An 18,246-nucleotide genomic window follows, 5' to 3' on the forward strand; every position below is an offset into this window, starting at 1 on the left:
CAGGGAACTGCTTGAAAGAGTTTGTTGGAGAGCCACAAAGGTGCTGCAGGGAGTGGAGCATCTGCCTTATGAGGAAAGGCTGAGGGAGGTTGGGTCTCTTTAGCTTGGAGAAGAGGACACTGAGGGATGACCTCATACATGTTTGTATATATGTGAAGAGCAAGTGTCAGCAGGATGGACTGCATCAGTGATGTCCAGTGATAGGACAAGGGACAGTGGGTGCAAGCTGGAGCAGAGGAGCTTCCATGTAAGCATCAGGAAAAACTTTTTCACTGCGAGTGTGGCAGAACACTGGAACAGGCTGCCCAGAGAGGTTGTGGAGTCTTCTCTGGAGATATTCAAAACCCACCTGGATGTATTCCTGTGTGACATACTCTAGGTGATCCTGCTCTGGCAGAGGGGTTGGACTAGATAATCTTTTGAGATCCCTTACAACACCTAACGTTCTGTGATTCCTTTAGATATCCTTTGGATATGGTACACATTATTTACTTAGTGTACAATATGTTCTTTAATTTGTTTTGAAACAAATCAGCCATACTTTATAATGCTGTATGGAACTCATCAATACTACCTGTGTATCTGTCTAATAAGAGTTGAGTAAATTAACATAATCATTAAACAAATTATCATTCTGTTAGTAATTGGAGGCTGCCTGTTTCTCAACAGACAGCTGATGCCAACTTATATTTCTTAGTTTTTACTATGCTTTGTTACCTACAGGTAGGCAATCTGTAGCTTATAACTTGCTGTATTATATTGCATTAAATAATCACTGCTGCCTGCTGATGGAGAGAAGCAGTTTCTCTTAACTGAAAAGGATGAGATGACTAAATAGAACTTCTTCAGCTTTTCAGTTAAAATAGCTTTCTTTTCCAAAATTGACATGTTACTAGTTCAAGAAATCTCTTCCTTTTATTCCTTTGATGTTTGTCATCATCTTGATGTTTCCTGCTGTGATGTGCTGTGATTCCTGCCTTCCTATCTCTGTTTTGCAGTGGCTCCTATTAAAAGAACCATGCAACATGACAAGAGAAATCGGCTTTTCCTTGAACTATGCAAAAGTCTTCAGGGGGAGATTTAACTGAGCACTTGTTTTGATTGCATGAACTAGCATTAAAATGGTGACACAAGCATCTAATACAGTAATAAAATATATATATATTTTTAATCCTTTGATTGTTGTTTTAAACTGTAGATTTCTGAACTATAGCTTTTCTGCAGTTACTGTTTTCTCTAACGAATTGTGGAATTTCAGTAATTGCTTCAGAAGGAGATGTGAAGTTGAGTCGTTTACATGTAGGTTTATGTTCTCTTCTCCAGGCTTGGTTTGCCACAGTCAATACAGTTATAGTGTCTCTGCTACCCCAAGGTAAGAGCAGACTGCTGTCAGAAGTGGGTGGTTCTGCCCTCAACTGCTGCATTGCTGGGATGTTCCTTCACTTCATCCTCTAATGGGTTAGGTGACAGAATTAAGTGGGCAGCAGAAGGTTTCTGCTGAGTTAGGTCCATTTCAGGCTCAAGAAGGGTATAGGGGTGCGCAGCTGGGAAGCCATGGTGGCAGCTTGCAGCCAGGTCATCTGAGCAGAAACGGGAAACCCCAGCTCTGTAGTAACTTACTCCAGTACCTTGGCTTCTTGGTTTCAAGTAATACAAAAGAACTGGCTGTTGAGAGGGGTTATATAACTGTGTGTGAGGGTATGTCAGCAGTATGTGGGAGAGTGGTGAAGTCTAAACTGGTGTCAGCCTTGGGAGATTATGTAAGGCAGTAAGGTGTAACACAGTGTTCTTGGGTTACAGAAGCACACTGGGAGCAGTTGGTCCACTGCTTAAGTGTGCTGCTATTTAAATGTCACCAAACTCCCTGTGGATTAGGTTGATGCACTTCTCCTTCAGCCTAAGCGTGACTTAAGGGTGGATTAGTGTTTTCAGAGGCTGTGGAATACTCAGTTTTGAATAAGCTCATTTGGGTAATTGAAAAACAATATTAAGGCAGTGCTAGGCTAAGATTTTCCAAATGAGAATTTAGCTTTGGGCTTTGCTATCAAGATTTGCTTGCTCTACATAAAGTCTAGTTTTCAGTAATGTGGTCTTCTGAGAAGAAGCAGTTGCACTGTTTTGAAGCTTTAAAGTTTGCATACTTAAAGCAATCTTCCCAAGCTCTTGGCCATCCTTCAACTTTTCAAGCCTAATTTTTTGTAAACCATTTTAACATGAGAAATCTTGATAATAATATTAACTGTGTGCATCTTTTATAACAAAGCCCCCAATTTATATATAAAAATGGTATTTTTTTGTTTTTGTTTTTTTTTTTTTGTACATATGAAGAGAATGAGTCAGTTACTTAACATAAACATCTTGTTTCAAAGAGACATAAAGCTGTTAGGAATAGTAATAATTATCTAGCAGAACAGATTGTCTTTAGTAAACAGCCATGTAGTGGCATATTCCCTGTTTTTTTTATTTTAGTTTATTTGAAACTGAGTTATACAAACCTTAACAATTGCAGTGACAGATCTCACTCATTCTGAAAAGTGAGTGTATGGTTTGGTAGTGTCAAATAGTAAATTGCCCCTACAGTTTATTGATCAAAATGTCATAGCCTTTAAAGAACTGGGAAATGCATTTTTAAAATTTCTTTCTTTCTTTGATTTTTTTTTTTTTTTTTCTCTGAGACATGCTGCATTTTACTGCTCAGGATATTTTGTGTGATGTATTTTAAGTAATAAAGCCTATAGCTTAAGTAAAAAGGCCTCTAACATACCTAGAGTTTGTGTATTGCTTTTGTTTTAATCCAGTTAAAATGAATTCCCTTGTACAGGAATAGGTATGGAACTGAATTCTTCCAAGGTCTTCAGCTGTACCTGTGGAAGATTTTAAAGGCAAGATGAAGGTGCTAGTCTCTTTTCAGTGGTGCCCAGTAATGGGGCTGGTATAAGGAGTTTCCACCTCAACACAAGGAGACACTTTACAGTGAGGGCCATGGATCACTGGAACAGGCTACTTGGAGAGGTTGTGGAGTCTCCTTCTGTTTCAAAACCCACCTGGATGTGATTTTGTGTGGCCTGCTGTGATGGTTTGAAACTGTCTTTTTAATTTTTCCTTGCAAAGTTCAAAACAGAGAAAGTGAAAGAATGTAAATAAGTCACTATTGGGTGTAAGAAAGCAAAATAACGATTGTTCTAAACACTTCCATTGGATAGATAGAAATGTTTAAGAACTATTACCCAAAACAAAGTAGGCATTCGGCACATTCTGTGTTCGGCAGTGGGGGCAGTTGCTGGGCTGTCTGGCTGCTGTTTCTTCTTCTCTTCTGGCTGAAGATAACACACTGACCTTGGCAGCTAAGTTAACAACTTTCTGCTCTAACTAAACTCTGCTTCTCTGTCCAGGGGGATCTGGGGGGGAAGCTCCTGGGAGAGGGAGGCCCCCTTTGGGAGGGTCCCCTTGGGGGGAAGCAAAGGGAGATCGGTTGTGCTTTTTCTGTTGATTGTATATATTTGTGAATGTTGTGAATTTTTGTATATTTGTACATATTCATTGCATTTCATGGTAGATTTTAGACTCTGCTTGTAAATACAGCTTTTCATTTGCTTCCAGACTGGGCTAGCCTGGTTATTGTTGGTGGGGGGGGAATTTCAGCTCACACCGACACACCTGCCCTAGGTAATCCTGCTTTGGCAGTGGTTTTGGACTAGATGATCCCAAGAGGTCCCGTCCAACCCCTAACATTCCATGATTCTATGTTTAAGGTCAAGATTGCTTACAGTGTTTTGATTCAAACTATAAGAAATTCCTAACTGCTGTCAACAAAAATGTGAAAACTCTGGTTTTGTTGGGAAAATATTCCAGCCTGTGCTTCCTAAACTGACTCACAGAATGAGTTTTATCCTTTGTGAATACAATAGAAGTCTAAATTGAGACTTTAGTTAAAATGATCAGTGTTGGATGAAGCTGATGGTCTCTGCTCATACTCACTGTCATACGGTATCCAATGTCAGGTGAACAATTTGGGATGTTTATGGAAGCTGTTTTGCTCTGTGGCTTTTAAATAGGATGGTCCCGTTTTAGAAATTAAAATTATTAATTTGTGGGAGCCAACAGAACCTTACTTGGGAAGGACATTTGCTGTCCTGTTTTTTTATTATATCCATAGGTATGTGGCATTAAGGGGATGAGTGGTTTGACTCAATGTGGTAAACCTTGTAGTCCTTCAGACTTGCCATGTGTCCTTCCATTTTCTTTTGTGCCTGAAATTCTTGCTTTCATACAGAACAAAGTATAGTAATCTATGTTCACTTTTTATGGCTTACATTTATGATAAACTTTTTGTTTAGTGTCTTCTTTTTATGTTTGGGCTTTTTTTTTTTTTTGTCAGACTAACTCTATGAACACTTATTCTTTATGTCAGCACTGCTAGCAAACTGAAATAAGTGTTTTACTTTGTCAGTGGTTTAGGTGGTATATTTCAAGAATATGACCTAAAAAATTTATACCTGCACCTGTGGTAGTTTGTGTGAAGATCTGTCATTCAGTTGTATTTCTGATCCTTTTTGATAGGAACTTCTTCTGCAGCTTTGTCAATTACAGTAGCTGTATGCCAATACATACAATAAAGGTTTATTTCTTGTATAGATGAAGGGTGTGCTGCTTCATTACTGTCATCTTTGTGTGTCTGTGCTTGGAACTGTATCACAGGTTAGAGTGCACAAATTCAAGAAACTGGAGTGCTGTAGAATGTCTTGGGTAAGCAAATAATTTTTTTTTAGATGCTCTTGTTTTAGTTAAGATATGCTACATACATCTTGGTTTTATTTCACATACAGAATCATCTAAAAGACCCCCTTAGAGATTCATAGAATGGTTTAGGTTGGAAGGGACATTGAACATCATCTAGTTCCACCTCCTCTGCCATGGGCAGGGACACCTTGCACTAGACCAGGTTGCTCAAGGCTTCATCCACCCTGTCCTTGAACACCTTCAGGGTGTGGGGGGCATTCATGGCCTGCCTGGGCAACCTGTTCCAGTGCCTCACCACCCTCACTGTAAAGAATTTCTTCCTAGTATCCAGTCTAAATCTGCCCTCCTCAAGCTTAAAGCTGTTCCCTCTTGTCCTATCATTGCAAGCTCTTGTAAAAAGTCCCTTCCCAGCTTTCTTGTAGGCTCCCTTCAAGTACTGGAAGGGTGCTATAAGGTCTCTCCAGAGTCTTCTTTTTTCTGGGCTGAACAGTCTCACAGCCTGTTCCCATAAGGGAGGTTCTCCAGCCCTCTGATCATCTTCTTGGCCCTCATCTGGACCTACTCGAGCAGTTCGATGTCCCTCTTATGCTGGGGGCACCAGAATTGGACACAGGTTTTCTGCCCATTTTTTCTCCCCCAATGACATTTTTCCAGCCTAACTATTACAGTATGGTCCATATGTATAAAAGTTCATACATTTATGCATTTAATATATAATTTGCATGCATGCAGAGAAGTTGTGTTGGTTTTATTCTGGCTCAGAATCAGCATAGTAAGCTACCTTGCTTCAGTGGAGCAGCAGAGCAGGAAGAAACTACTATGTGCTTATTTGCCCAGCTTCACTATCAGCTGCTGTTAAGAGATCCATCTTTGTTTCAAGATGTTATATTGGTTTCCATTCATGCTATGAATAAAAAGGGAATGTTGGATGTTACTGAAGTGTGTCTTTGCTTTAAAAGTCATGCAATAAAATGCATTAAGCTAGGTTAATATAAACAGTAGCTGCTCAAATTATGTAGCTGTGTCAAGGGATGTTCAATTATCCCAGAAATTTGCTTAGTGGTGGTTTTGTAGGTAGTGGTGGTGGTGAGACAAGGCTCTGGGGAGACCTTACAGCAGCCTTTCAATACCTAAAGGGGGCCTACAAGAAAACTGGAGAGAGTTATTTTACAGGAGCATGTAGTGATAGGAGAAGGAGTAACGGTGTTAAACTGAAAGAGGTAGATGTAGATTTGATGTAAGGAAGAAGTTACTGTGAGAATGGTGAGATACTGAAATACTGCCCAGAGAAGCTGTGAATGTCCCATTCCTGGAAGTGTTAAAGGCTAGGTTGGATGGGGCTTCGAGCAACATGGTCTAGTGACCAAGGTATCTCTGCCCATAGCAGGGGGGTTGAAACTGCATGATCTTTATGGTCCTTTTGAACCCAAACCTTTCTATGATTTCTGTGAAATCATCAGTCTTGAAGTTAACCTTAAAGGTTCTACCAGGGAAGCCAAAAAACACTGTACTGAGCTTATAATGATCATATAGGTTCAGATAAGAAATAATCAGCAGTCTAGTTTGATGAAGCTTGCATTTACTGATGCTGCTCTTGTTTTGTGCATATATGGAACATTTATTTCTGAGAAAGTTTTACTGAAGTAGTTAACATGCAGCTTGCAAGTTACATTCAGACACTTTCTCCTGGGCTTATGTGTGTGTGTTTTCTTTTTTTCAAAAGCAAGCACTCAAAAGACACCTCCTGGGTCATCTGAAAGATGTTGCACATCAGAGTAGTTAATGCAGCATACATAACGACTGAGTAGTGGAAGAATAATGCAACTGCTCACTAAATACATTGTTCTTACAGAGCCTTTAGCATTTTATCTGTTGAAAAAAAAAAATCCAAAAAAGAAAAAGGTGGTAAATAAGAGATTTTGCAGGTTATGTGAACAATCAGTTTAGTTTTTTTTTCTCTAGCAGTAGTCAGTAAACCACTGATAGAATTATTCAACAACTGACCTTGTTAAGATGGTCAGAGATATCTGATTTCCTCATGCCACTCATTTTACTGATGCTGTACATACAGAATTGGACCAAACATGATATCTAGTTATGTAAAGAAGTAACTTTGAACGGTGAACTTGTTCAGAACAAGTAACTGACTGGTAGCAAAGGTCTTGAGGACTAGAGAAGGGAAAGAAGAGTAGAGGTAAACACCAACCATACCAATTCTTTGTGCTTTTGGAAAATTGGCAGATAGTTCTAGCCAGCAGGAGAGAATCCATTGTGAAACTTGTACTCTATTAAATAATTCTGCCTTCATTTCACTTTATGTTACTGTTCAGTTGAGGCTTTTTGTTCCACTTACTTGATTTTTGGGATTTTTGTGGCTGTTGTCAGGCTCTTAAGGAAATGTTCTCAGTTGCAATAAAGCCCTGTTAAGTATATTAATCTCTTTTATAAGGACTTATTAAATTTATAACATCTTAAGAAAGATCTTATAAGGAAGGATATAATTACTCTTTAAAACTATTAAATAGTTATATGAAAACATGGATGTGGGCTTCTAGCTTTATGAACTGAATTATTCTTGAAGTTTATTTCTGATTTAAAATAAAGGAAAAAACCAAACACAACCACCCATTCAACATTAACTTGGCATAACTGAGTCTCAAATAAGAGATAGACTTAATCTGCAATGTCTATATCAATACACCACACCCATAAAGAGCTTATTCAAAAGCTATTTTTTGTTCTTGTAACCATATAAGGTCTGTTGGAAGTCTGTAGCAGAGCCATAAATGATATTTATTTTAGCCTTTAATATGAACTTGCTTTAAAATGACTATATCCTTTAGCTTGACTTTTTCTTTATATCATTTTGTGGAAATTCTGTGTTTTCATTTAGACTCGAGTGACTTTAGGATTTTCTTTATTATAGCAACTGTAGCTAACATGCTAAAAAGTAAAATGCCACTAAAGAGATTTAGAAAGATGTATTTGAATTTAAAGCCCTTCTTTGGGCTGTTCAGAGCTTGACAAGTTAATATTCAAGGTTAAGGTGTATTGACAATAATGAAAATGTGTGTAGCTTTAGTAAGATGTTTTTAAACTTTTTTTTTGGTTGTTGTAGAAGAAATGTGTTAAGTACAACAAAAATGTCACCAATGGAAAACTTCTAGTTGTTGCCTTTCATCTGAAGAAAGTGAAACATAAGATGTCACTTACTAGAGTCCACATGTTATTTCCAGTCTCTTTTTCACAGGCTGATGTGACAGAATGTACTCCTTGTACTCCAGTGCAAGTGTGCAATAAAGAGACAGATGAAATACACACATATCTTAAACTGTTGGAACATACTGTGTGAGAACCATAGACAGAGCTGCATGGAAGATCTGAGAGATGTATGGTGTGTTTTCCAGCGTGGTTTTCTGACTAGTATGTGGGAAGGGAAGATAAAAGTATTCAGGCAGGGAATAAACTGGGAGTAAAAGTTGGTGAGACTCGATAATGAAGAGAAATTCATTAACAGCCTCTGTTTTCCTGTGCTTAGTTTGCCTTTTACTTGGTCCCCCCACGGCTGCTGCCTTTCAGATGGAAATTATTATTCTGATGGAAATTTACAACCTAATTCCTCAGTCTGTCTTTAGTGAGAGACAGGACCACACTGGTAAGGCCAGTAGTGCTGTTTAATGCTGCTGAGAGCAATTAAATTGTTGACAAGAGTAAAGCTGGGGAATGGGAAAAACACAAAGGCACTCATTACACTGGAGTTGTGTTCCGTGCCATTTTGTGTCCTAATAAGTTTCATGGGGAGAAAGGAATGGATTATGGCTGCCCCTAGGTGTGGGAAATAGCTGTCCTTCAAACCTTTGTAGACTCTTGTCGAGGCTGTACTGTGGTGCAGTGGCACAGTCGTGGTACATTTATTTGTAGGATGTGTGGAAACTTTATAATAGAGTCCTAGAACAGTTCAGGTTGGAAGGGTCCAACCCCCTTGCAGTGAGCAGTGACAATCTTCAACTGGAGCAGGTTATTCAGAGCTCGATCCAACCTAACCTGGAATGTTTCCAGGGATGGGACGTCTGCCACCTCTCTGGGCAGCCTGGGCCGTTGCTTCAAAACGCTGGAGAATGCGGGCATCGATCCCGCTACCTCTCGCATGCTAAGCGAGCGCTCTACCATTTGAGCTAATTCCCCTCATGCCCAAGAAACTTCTGCTGCTTGAAGCCCATATGAAGTTCTTATGAATGCTTGGTATAAATGTCTTTGAGAGGGTTGAGAACTGGCCAGGATTTTTCAAGATACTTGTATTAATTGATTCTCTTCACTGCTGTCTGTTGTAAATTGCTCGGATATGTAGGTATTGCAACCACACCGTCTTTGAGTTGGGAATTAGTTCAGGGAAGGATCTGTTTACTCACATTTCTGTCATCCTGCGGTCATTATTTCTTTGTGCCTTAAGCCTAAAATGCATGTTTGCAACTGTTTCAATTTTTCAAGAGTAGTTGTCTTCGCTGATTCAAAGCTTTTGCTTGATGTCATCTCTTGCAACATCTTTATTACGCCTGCTCTTCTAGAGACATACGATGTGCATGCTGCAAGTGCTTTAAAGCAAGCTTTTCATGTTCCTTGCTCTTCAAAGCTTCTAATACGGACTTTATTGCAGTTGGTTTCTTAAATATATTATACTCCTCTATGCAGTGGTAGGCTGTAGTAATTCATTTTATTGAGCAGCTCATTCACAACAGGGAGTTCATCTTACATTGTGGAAAGTCTTGATTGAAAGTCTTCAGCTGGCAGTGCGATGGCTTCTTTTAGAATCATATAGTATGGGGGGGGGGGAAAGAAGTACATGCTTAAATTTGTAGGTTTTACTTTTTTGTATGTGTGTGCCAACAGTTCTTGGCTAGATCTTTGTTTCATCACCCTAAGGATTTCTTTGACAGTTCCTTCAAATGAATTATTCTCTTTCTGTGTTCCTCAGACCTGTCTGCTTCATAGTTTACAAAGGAAGTATTCTGATAATCTCTTAATGCTGTCTGATTTTTACGTGAGAACAGACCTGTGTCCATATGCCTATGTATAACGTGCTGTATGTGTGTAACATGATTCTTAACAGCTCATCAATGATTTGCAGTATCCTTGTGCAACACTTTGAGTTACATTTTCAATTGTAAAGCTGATACTTACCAAAAGGTTTTGTAATGTTCCAGGAGGGTGGTTGGGAGCAGAGCTCATCACGGTTCCTGTTGGAGCAGTTAGGATTGCTTTTATTCATTAACTAGGCTGGGGCTGAGTTAAGGTTGGAGTGGGGCACACCAGGTGGGTGGCACTGGAAATAACCTTTTATAAGAACGAATAGAGCTTTGGCTGCTTTTCTTGCTGTCACCTCTTTTGTATCTGTCACATGTTGTGAGTTATCACTAATGGCCTTTATTATGTGGTGACACTTTACACTCCATATTATTGAAGAAAACCCTTAAAGGATTTTATTACTCAATCCTTGCTAAACTAACAGGGGAGAGGTCAGTTGACACACTGCTGCATTGCGATTTCCCCAAGTGCTTAAGTCCTACCCAAACAGAAAATCTGAAAACAAGTTATGTTGAAAGACTTTTGTCAAGCAACGGCAACAAAAGTCTGCCCCAGAATAAGACTGTTTGAATATTTTCCTTTTTGTTTGATTTAGATCAGCTTAGTAATACAGCCATGTGAAACTGATTTATTGTTCTAAATGATGCATAAAGGCTGCTTTGAAGGCTTGTTCTTAAATTATAAACCCAGTGACAAAAAATTTATCAGCTGTGTTACTGAGCTGTAGAAATCTTTATATAAACCAGTTAGTTGTAAATAAAGACACTTAAGCGTGAGACCAATAAGTTGTAATTAAACACACTTTTATAGATAAGAAAAATCCTTAGCAAAACTTCTAATTCGTCTTTTTATTTACTACAGCAACTTTAACATTGCATTTTCTGTTTATTTAGTTTTATCCATCATCAGCTTGAGGTGTGTCAAAGGTCTTTTGGGTCCTTATAAATACAAGATTACATAAGAGGAAAACCCCCTGCAACCGTAAGATTTATAAATATAGAACCAATGAGCAAAAAGTGCTATCAGACTTAGCATGGATTTACCCTTTTTTTCAAATCAACTTCCAACTAAGGAGAATTAATGTTGTTTCTGGACAGCACAGGAACAGAATTTGATTATAACTGATTGCTTGAATCGAGGTTTCTTCCTTTCAGATTGAAATTGGAATTGATGGGTTTGTTTATTTTAATATCAGTCAATTCACTTTAACTAAAGGTGTGAGCTTATTTTGCTGAACCCTGGAAATCAGATTGTTAAAGTCCTTGTTACTCAAGAGAAATGGATTGAGGATCTTTGTAAATGTTCCGCTGCTGTAGCTCCGGGCCTTGAGCAGGGAGTGCACACATCAGCTACAGCTTTTAAGCAGAGCAGAATGGCTGAAAGCCAATTACTCAGATGGAGATGTGTATAGGTTTTTACTCTTCCTCACCTCACTTTCTCTGCAAATGTGGTTAGCTTCTGATCATTGCTGGGTGTTCTTTCTTTCACTGCTCCTTACAGCTGAAAAGTGGGGACCGTTGGAAATGCATTCTAGTCTCACAGCAGTGGTCAGATAACACAGATTCCTGGCTGCCTATGTAGATTCTGGCGTTCCTTCTCTTCATGTGTGTGTATATGTATGGATTATAAGCATGAACAAATATTGATGTATTCTGAAGTAGTAGTGATAATAATAATGTTATTATGAGGTACTCTTCAGAGAAACAGTGAAAAAGTGAAGGGATAAACCAGGTATTTTTTCCAGTCACACTAAAAGATTTCTGTAGCTTCATAGAAACTAAAGGCTTGTGGCCTCCTCTTTTGGTTAAAATTCTCTGGGCCCTAGAACTGAGCTTAAGAATCCTTCTTGCCTGCTAGTTTTAATCCCTTTGTGGAAAGGATCATGAAGTGATAGCTGTTGGAGTCAAACAGAGAACTTCTAATAAGAAAACAAATTAAATGGCAAAAATTATGAAAGTGACTTTAAATTTTTACCCTACATTTGAAGGCATTGCATAAATGTAATAACATACTGTCTGTGAATAATGTGGAGGAGTATAAAACATACTGAGGTGCCTATATGATGACTAGAGTTGGAGATAGCCACTGGCAATATTGTCATTTTATTCTTCTAAAATATGTTAACCAGATTATGGTTGAAAGAATTTAAAATGTGTCATTCTGAGCTATTTGTAACTGTTTAAGTTCTGTGGGAGTCAGTTGTACAGAAAACATGTGGCAATATATTGTAAAAGATGGGGTTTGTATTTCAAGGCAAATAGGAACAGACAGAGTTTTGCTCTTGATACAACACAGCATTTAAAACTCTGGTATTGTGTAGAGGGTGACTGCTATTGAAAGAGCAGCATGGAGGCTTTTTCTTTCAGTATAAAGTTGCATTAGGATAACATTTTTTTATCATGCTGTTGGAGATCAAAGTATTAGTATAGTCAATAATCCTCTTTGGCTAACATATCTAAATATGTAGTGCTGCCTTGCATGCTGTGCTCTTTACTTCAGGAGAAACCAAGACTTGCTTTTGGGCTGTTTGCCAGAAGGACAACAGTTTGTCTCTCCATGTGGGAAGAGCATCTTTTGCTGGCACAAAATCAGCTTATACTATTGCCAGGAGTCAGCTCCACCTTTGCCATTATACCATTGCCAGGAATCAGTGACAACTCCTTAATTATTGCTTTTGTTTATAACAATTTATCCTGCATGGAGAATATGTCTTCTTTTAAAATGATTCAGTAACAATCCTATGACTTTTATAGTGTCTATATTCAAAGGTTACTGCCAGGACAAGCAAATGTGATGTCTTTTTGTGTGTGTAAGGTGCCATATCTTTGTATCCATGATATATATGCACATGCGAACATCTGTACTGGCATCTTGAGAACAGAAGGTAAATTCTGCTCCAGCTGTTGTTGGCTTTGCAGGGCTGACAGGGTTGTGCTAGGATCCTCAACAAAATACATTTAGACGTGCAACCAGCTAAGCACAGGTAACAGACCACTGAAAATACATGTATCAGTATATATTTTCCTACAAGATGATGCTAATTCTGTGTCGGTTGTTTTTATATGCTGCATTGAATATACAAAATCTGTAGAAATCATTTTTATAGCAAAGAATTACATAAATTTTAGTGTAAATAAAGATATTTAATATAAAAGAATTTGTTTTAAGGTAACAGTCTGTTCATATTTTTGTAGCACAGAATAACATGCAAACATAAATAGACTTCAGAGTTCAAGCCAAGTTTGCCAATCTGCATTGATATTAAATGCAAGACATTTTGTCTAGCCGAGATAACCCAGTCAGCCTGGTGGAGTTTGTAAAAAAGATTTCTGTAGCTTTCAGAGTGTTTTGGATGCACAAATGTTAAGGAAAGGCACTTAGATAAATCAATATGCTTTTTACCTTTTCTGTGAAACAGGTCTGTTTAACTGCTGGTGTGAGATACCCATAAGGCGGAAGAGCTCAGTTGGCTGTCTCATGAACTGTTCTTAATGAGCATTATGTTATTTTCCCCTCTCACTTTTCTAGGCTGTTCAATTAACCCCTAGACGATGGCTGAACCTGCAGGAGTACCAAAGCAAAAAAATAATGGCAGACCATGGGGTTACAGTTCAGAGATTCTTCGTAGCTGATTCTGCAAATGATGCCCTGGAGGCTGCTCAGAGACTAAGTAAGTTGGCTGATAATGGGAGGAATCTGCTTCACCAGATAGCGATCTGGAAAATAAATTGCTTCCTAATAAGTTGTACACAATCTTTGAATTGATGCTTATTGAACAGGCTTGATACATTATGCAGACCTTAAATATATGCTTAATTTTGTATGTGAAGAGCAGTTTCTCACAGCAGTATTTAGAACGGGAGTTCTAATGTGTTTTACATGCAGCATGTAACATGAAGTCATTAATTAAAGTTATTTATGTAATTTTGAAGAATTCAGAATTCAGCATAATACCAGGAAAATTATTTGTCATTATATGCTTGTGTAGAAAGTCGCTTTGAAGCAAAAATGTGCTGTATTAAAAAGCACAGGAAGGAAAACCATGTGGGCTCTCCATTTTAAAAGATACTCAGAACCCAGCTGGACACAGTCCACTTGATCTTATGCTGCTTTGAGCTGGAGGGTTGGACTAGACAATCTCCGAAAGGCCTTGCAACCTTAACCGTGTAGACATGGATATTTGTTTATATCTATGTTTGTCCACATGGAGACGAAAGGTGAGTTAAGTTGCCTACCATCACAAAATGACTTGAGAGTGACTGGGAAAGAAAACCTTGCATCTGGAAAACCGCTTTGGTTCTCTGACAACATCTTCATTTTAGTGTGGTGAACACAAGATGATAACCTGAGTCAGAAATTTATTTCTGTTGTACCTTTTATCTGAGAGGGAAATGTGTACATTTGTTACCCAATTCTGATCCTGGAAGAAGTTTTCTGCTTCTCAAAGTTAATGGCAGTTTGCATAATTTTCCTCTTTTCATTTAGCTTTTATTATTATTAATATAACACACATCAGAATGCCAGAGGCCAGGCACTGTTATAGTCTTACTATGTAGTAACAGGAAGCCTTTTTGTTTTATGCTTTACATGATGCGCAAGCCACTTAGTTAAATGTATTTCAGTTTTGCATGCTGTAAGTGTGCACACTGGAAAGTAAATTAACACAACTTATATCAAAGATCTCATCAGACCTCAAGTAGCTGAATAGCATTAGCAAAATGGCTCACTGAATCTCTGTAACTTTATTGAGGTGATATACTTTTCCGTAATCCAAACCTTCTTATGATAACCAGTACATTTCAATCAAACACATTAAACACAACTGTTATGGTCAAATGAAGAATACTGACACGATGCAAAGCTTGTAAAATTGGAGAGTTTTTTCATGTCTGGATGTCTGAGCAAGTCAAGAAATGCTAACTGAACCTGTGGTAGGTTTTTCACAAATTTTACAGCACTTAAATTCTCCTCTTCATGATTGAACTCATAAATGGATTGATCTATCCCATAACTATTGCTATTCTCAATCTCTACAACATTTTTGAGAAATAAATAACTCCATTAAAGGCAGTGAACTTCTGTTTTATGATGCAAGATCTATTTTAAATAACTTCTGTAGCTTGCTTGCTTTGCAAATCACGGGAAAAAAACCAAAACTGTTCAAAAATAAAAGTAAATTGGTAATGAAATTGTATCAGGTAAATTGTATGTTTATATTAACTGGTTTGGCTTGTTAAGTGTGGGAGAACTCTGTCTCCCCACATTCCTCCTGGCAATGACCTTTACTGGTATGGTCACTATGCTGCCTCTTCTTCTGGGAAGGGAGCGGTTACAATTGACTGAGCTCACCTCTGTGTGTGTGGTTTTTTTATGCCTTGTTTAGATGTGCCACAGCAGGTGGGCTCTGCCCACACCACCTCAGCAGCCCACTCACAAGCTGGCAGCCTCCAGCACAGGTGTGCCACTTTCCTGGCTTCAAAAAGCCCCCAGAAGAGCTCCTCCTTGGCCTTTTCACTGTGATTCCCTCTCCCAGTGTGGACTTACCTACGCTGGAGCTGGTCTCCTTGATGAGGAGACTATCATTCTGATAGTGTGCTGTTGTACTTCTAACATGCAATTTGGAAACCTAAGTCTCAAGAACACAAGTTTTGCTACTGTGGTCATTGTTGCTCCAAGATTTCATTGGATTTATCTTCTTTATGTTCCATCTGACTAGTAGTATCCCTGTCAGTTGGGTTTGTCTGCACATTTTGATAGGGCTTCTGTCTTCTGAATATGCAACCATACAAAATAAAAATTTATGAGCAAAACAAAAACCTTCAGCCTACATGTGGCACAGAATATTCCAAAATAAAATAACCAGTGGAGGTGGCATTTGGTGTTCTTGATAGACAGGCATTCTGCAGTAAAAGATGGTGAAAGGAGAGGCCAATCACCCCTGCCAAGTCCTGCTGAAAAATCTGGTGTTTTAGATACTGTATGCCACATTGCAGCTGTCCTTAACTTTCACTTCTGCAGACAAGAAAGGATACTTGCCAACATATTTTTAAGATAAAAATAAAGTTATGAAAACTTGAAAGTCAAAAGTTCAGTATTTTTCTTGTGAAAGGAGGTTCTTTCTATAGACTTGTCATCATGAATACAGGAGAAACTAATTTTCCTTGATAATTTTGTAGCATTACATCACACACATGGGCCTGTGCATGTGATAAAGGGGTTCAGATAAAGGGATAAAAATTCCTGACATGTAGGTCTTTACAAAGTCTGGTATTCACAAATTAATTCCACAATTTCACCAAATGCTACATGCCTGACAGGGCTGGCTGTACTGCTGCAGTGCTTCTGGTCACTGATTTTGCTATTATTGGGTTTCCTGTTGATGCAATGGAAAGAGATGGGATTATCTAATTTTTGCTGCTGTCTTCACTTATCAGGAAGGTGTTAATGCATATGTTCTTGAAATGGTTTGCCTTTATCCAGTATCAGCAGTTTTGTTACAGTATGCTCATTTCCTCTCTTGCTCTCTCTATTTTTATTAATGTGAATACACTGAATGTTCAAAATTTACCAGCAGCAGAAAAGATGGTCTGCAAGGAATTTTTAATGGAATTAAAGGATAGATTTTTTTTTTCCTTCTAAGATAAGAATGGCAGATATGAAGAAAATTAAAATCACATCACTAGTATTGAGTTCAAAAGAAGTTGTACACAATAAGGAATACAGAATGAGGCCCCAAGGAATTCATTGCTTTCTACGTGCTAAGCAATTTTCAGGTGTAACTCCTGTAGAGAAGGCAATATTTGCAGAGTACTAAGAAGTGCAGGCACAAAAGGTTTGTGTTTCACATTAAAATTCCTAGTTTTTTTAAGAGAGAAAAGAGAAAGACATGCTGTTTTGCTACAACAGCATGGCATTGCTTGATCTGCCATCTGAAGAAACACAACCTGTAAACAAGTTCTTACAGTTCTGGTGTAGCTATTTAACAGAACAAAGTGAAATATTTGGGAGCTGAATTTTTGTCTGAAACATGAGATCATATCTGGCTGTTCCTGCATTAACTCTTAAGTGTTCTGATCTGATTCTCCCTTAATGCAGTGGTATATTAAGGGCTTGTTTAGCCAAAGAAGGCATTTTCTTGCCTGCTCTTTCTTTTTCTCATGTTTTAGTACCAACACAAGGAAAAATATTCTTGAATATGTGCATGTATACCCACACTATAAGAAAGATAATGAGGTTCTGGAGCATGTCTGAAGAAGATCAGCAAAGCCAGTGAAGTGTCTAGAGCACAGATCTTCTGAGGAGTGGCTAAGGACATCGGGGTTGTTTAGTCTGTAGAGGAAGAAGCTGAGAGGAGATGTTATTGCTCCCTATTGCTACCTGAAAGGAGGTTGTAGTGAAGTGGGAGTCCATCTCTTCTCCCAAGTAATAAGTGATAGGACAAGAGTAAATGGCCTCAAGTTCCACCATGGGAGCTTTAGATTGGACATTACGGATTTTTTTCCACCAGAAGGGTTGTCAGGCTCTGGAACAGGCTGCCCAGGAAAGTGGTGGGCTTACCATTCCTGGAGGGGGTGTGTAGATGTGGTGCTGAGGGACATGGTGAACTTTGCAGTGCTGGCTGTAAGTTGGACTCTACCTTATAGGTCTTTTCCAACCTAATGATTATCTTGACCTGGTGTCCCGAATCAGCCCAGGGCAGTAGGAAGGGTCATGCTAAGATTCAAAAATTCCCATGGCGTAAATTAAAGCAGACTGACACTAAGCATCTGATGAGTTGGGTTTGTTAGACTGGTCTGGGGCAGAGGCAGAAAGAAGAGAGTTAAAAATAGAAAAGAGGAGGAGAGTATTAAAAGAGAAAGATCTCACCACCATCTTCGGTGATAGATGCAGCATGTGGATGCCAGAAGTTGTGGTCTTTTTATGCCCTTTTGGCAGGGTTGAGTGTTTCAGGCCCCTGTAGTATAATGTCTGTCACTTGAGGCTGTTACACGTGCTTTTAAAGAGGGGATTTCCACCTCTGCGGGAATTACCTCTTTTCATTGTTAAACCAGCAACTCTTCTTTAGAGCTATTAAGGCCATCACACTGTCTATTCAAGACCAGGTATATCATACCCTGTGTAGTGGTTTTATAAAGTGGACAATAAAGACAAGAGAGTCACTAAGGGCTATCACACATACTGTTTTGAGACATTAGAGAATTGGGCTATCACAATGATTTATGATTCTATGATTGTTAGGGTGTGCACATTTTCATTGCTTGTGCAATGTGCACAAATTCACTGTGCATCATTTCAGGGTCCATCATTTTCTGTGGCCTTCTCTACTGGTCTGCTTCAGCTCGTGCACTGGTCTTCAAGCTCTGACTGATGGGGAAGTTAAGGGAACCATCATTTTAAACTAGTAGGTGTAGAAAGCTGAGTAGG

The 18,246-nt window shown here is 38.7% G+C and overlaps 1 protein-coding gene and 1 non-coding gene across 2 annotated transcripts in view; one reads left to right on the plus strand and one right to left on the minus strand.

Annotated features, from left to right (window-relative positions):
• The window catches only part of SUCLG2 (succinate-CoA ligase GDP-forming subunit beta), a 132,155-nt gene that overhangs the window by 12,113 nt on the left and 101,796 nt on the right, over positions 1-18,246 (plus strand). The window contains exon 3 of the mRNA XM_054387590.1: positions 13,351-13,492. Coding sequence (XP_054243565.1) covers positions 13,351-13,492 — 142 coding nt within the window. The remainder of the gene's footprint in view (positions 1-13,350; positions 13,493-18,246) is intronic.
• Positions 8,853-8,925, minus strand: TRNAA-AGC (transfer RNA alanine (anticodon AGC)). The gene has a single exon. It is a non-coding gene; the product is annotated as a tRNA-Ala (tRNA).

This window comes from Indicator indicator, chromosome 15 (genome assembly GCF_027791375.1).
Source record: "Indicator indicator isolate 239-I01 chromosome 15, UM_Iind_1.1, whole genome shotgun sequence".
NCBI lineage: Eukaryota > Metazoa > Chordata > Aves > Piciformes > Indicatoridae > Indicator > Indicator indicator.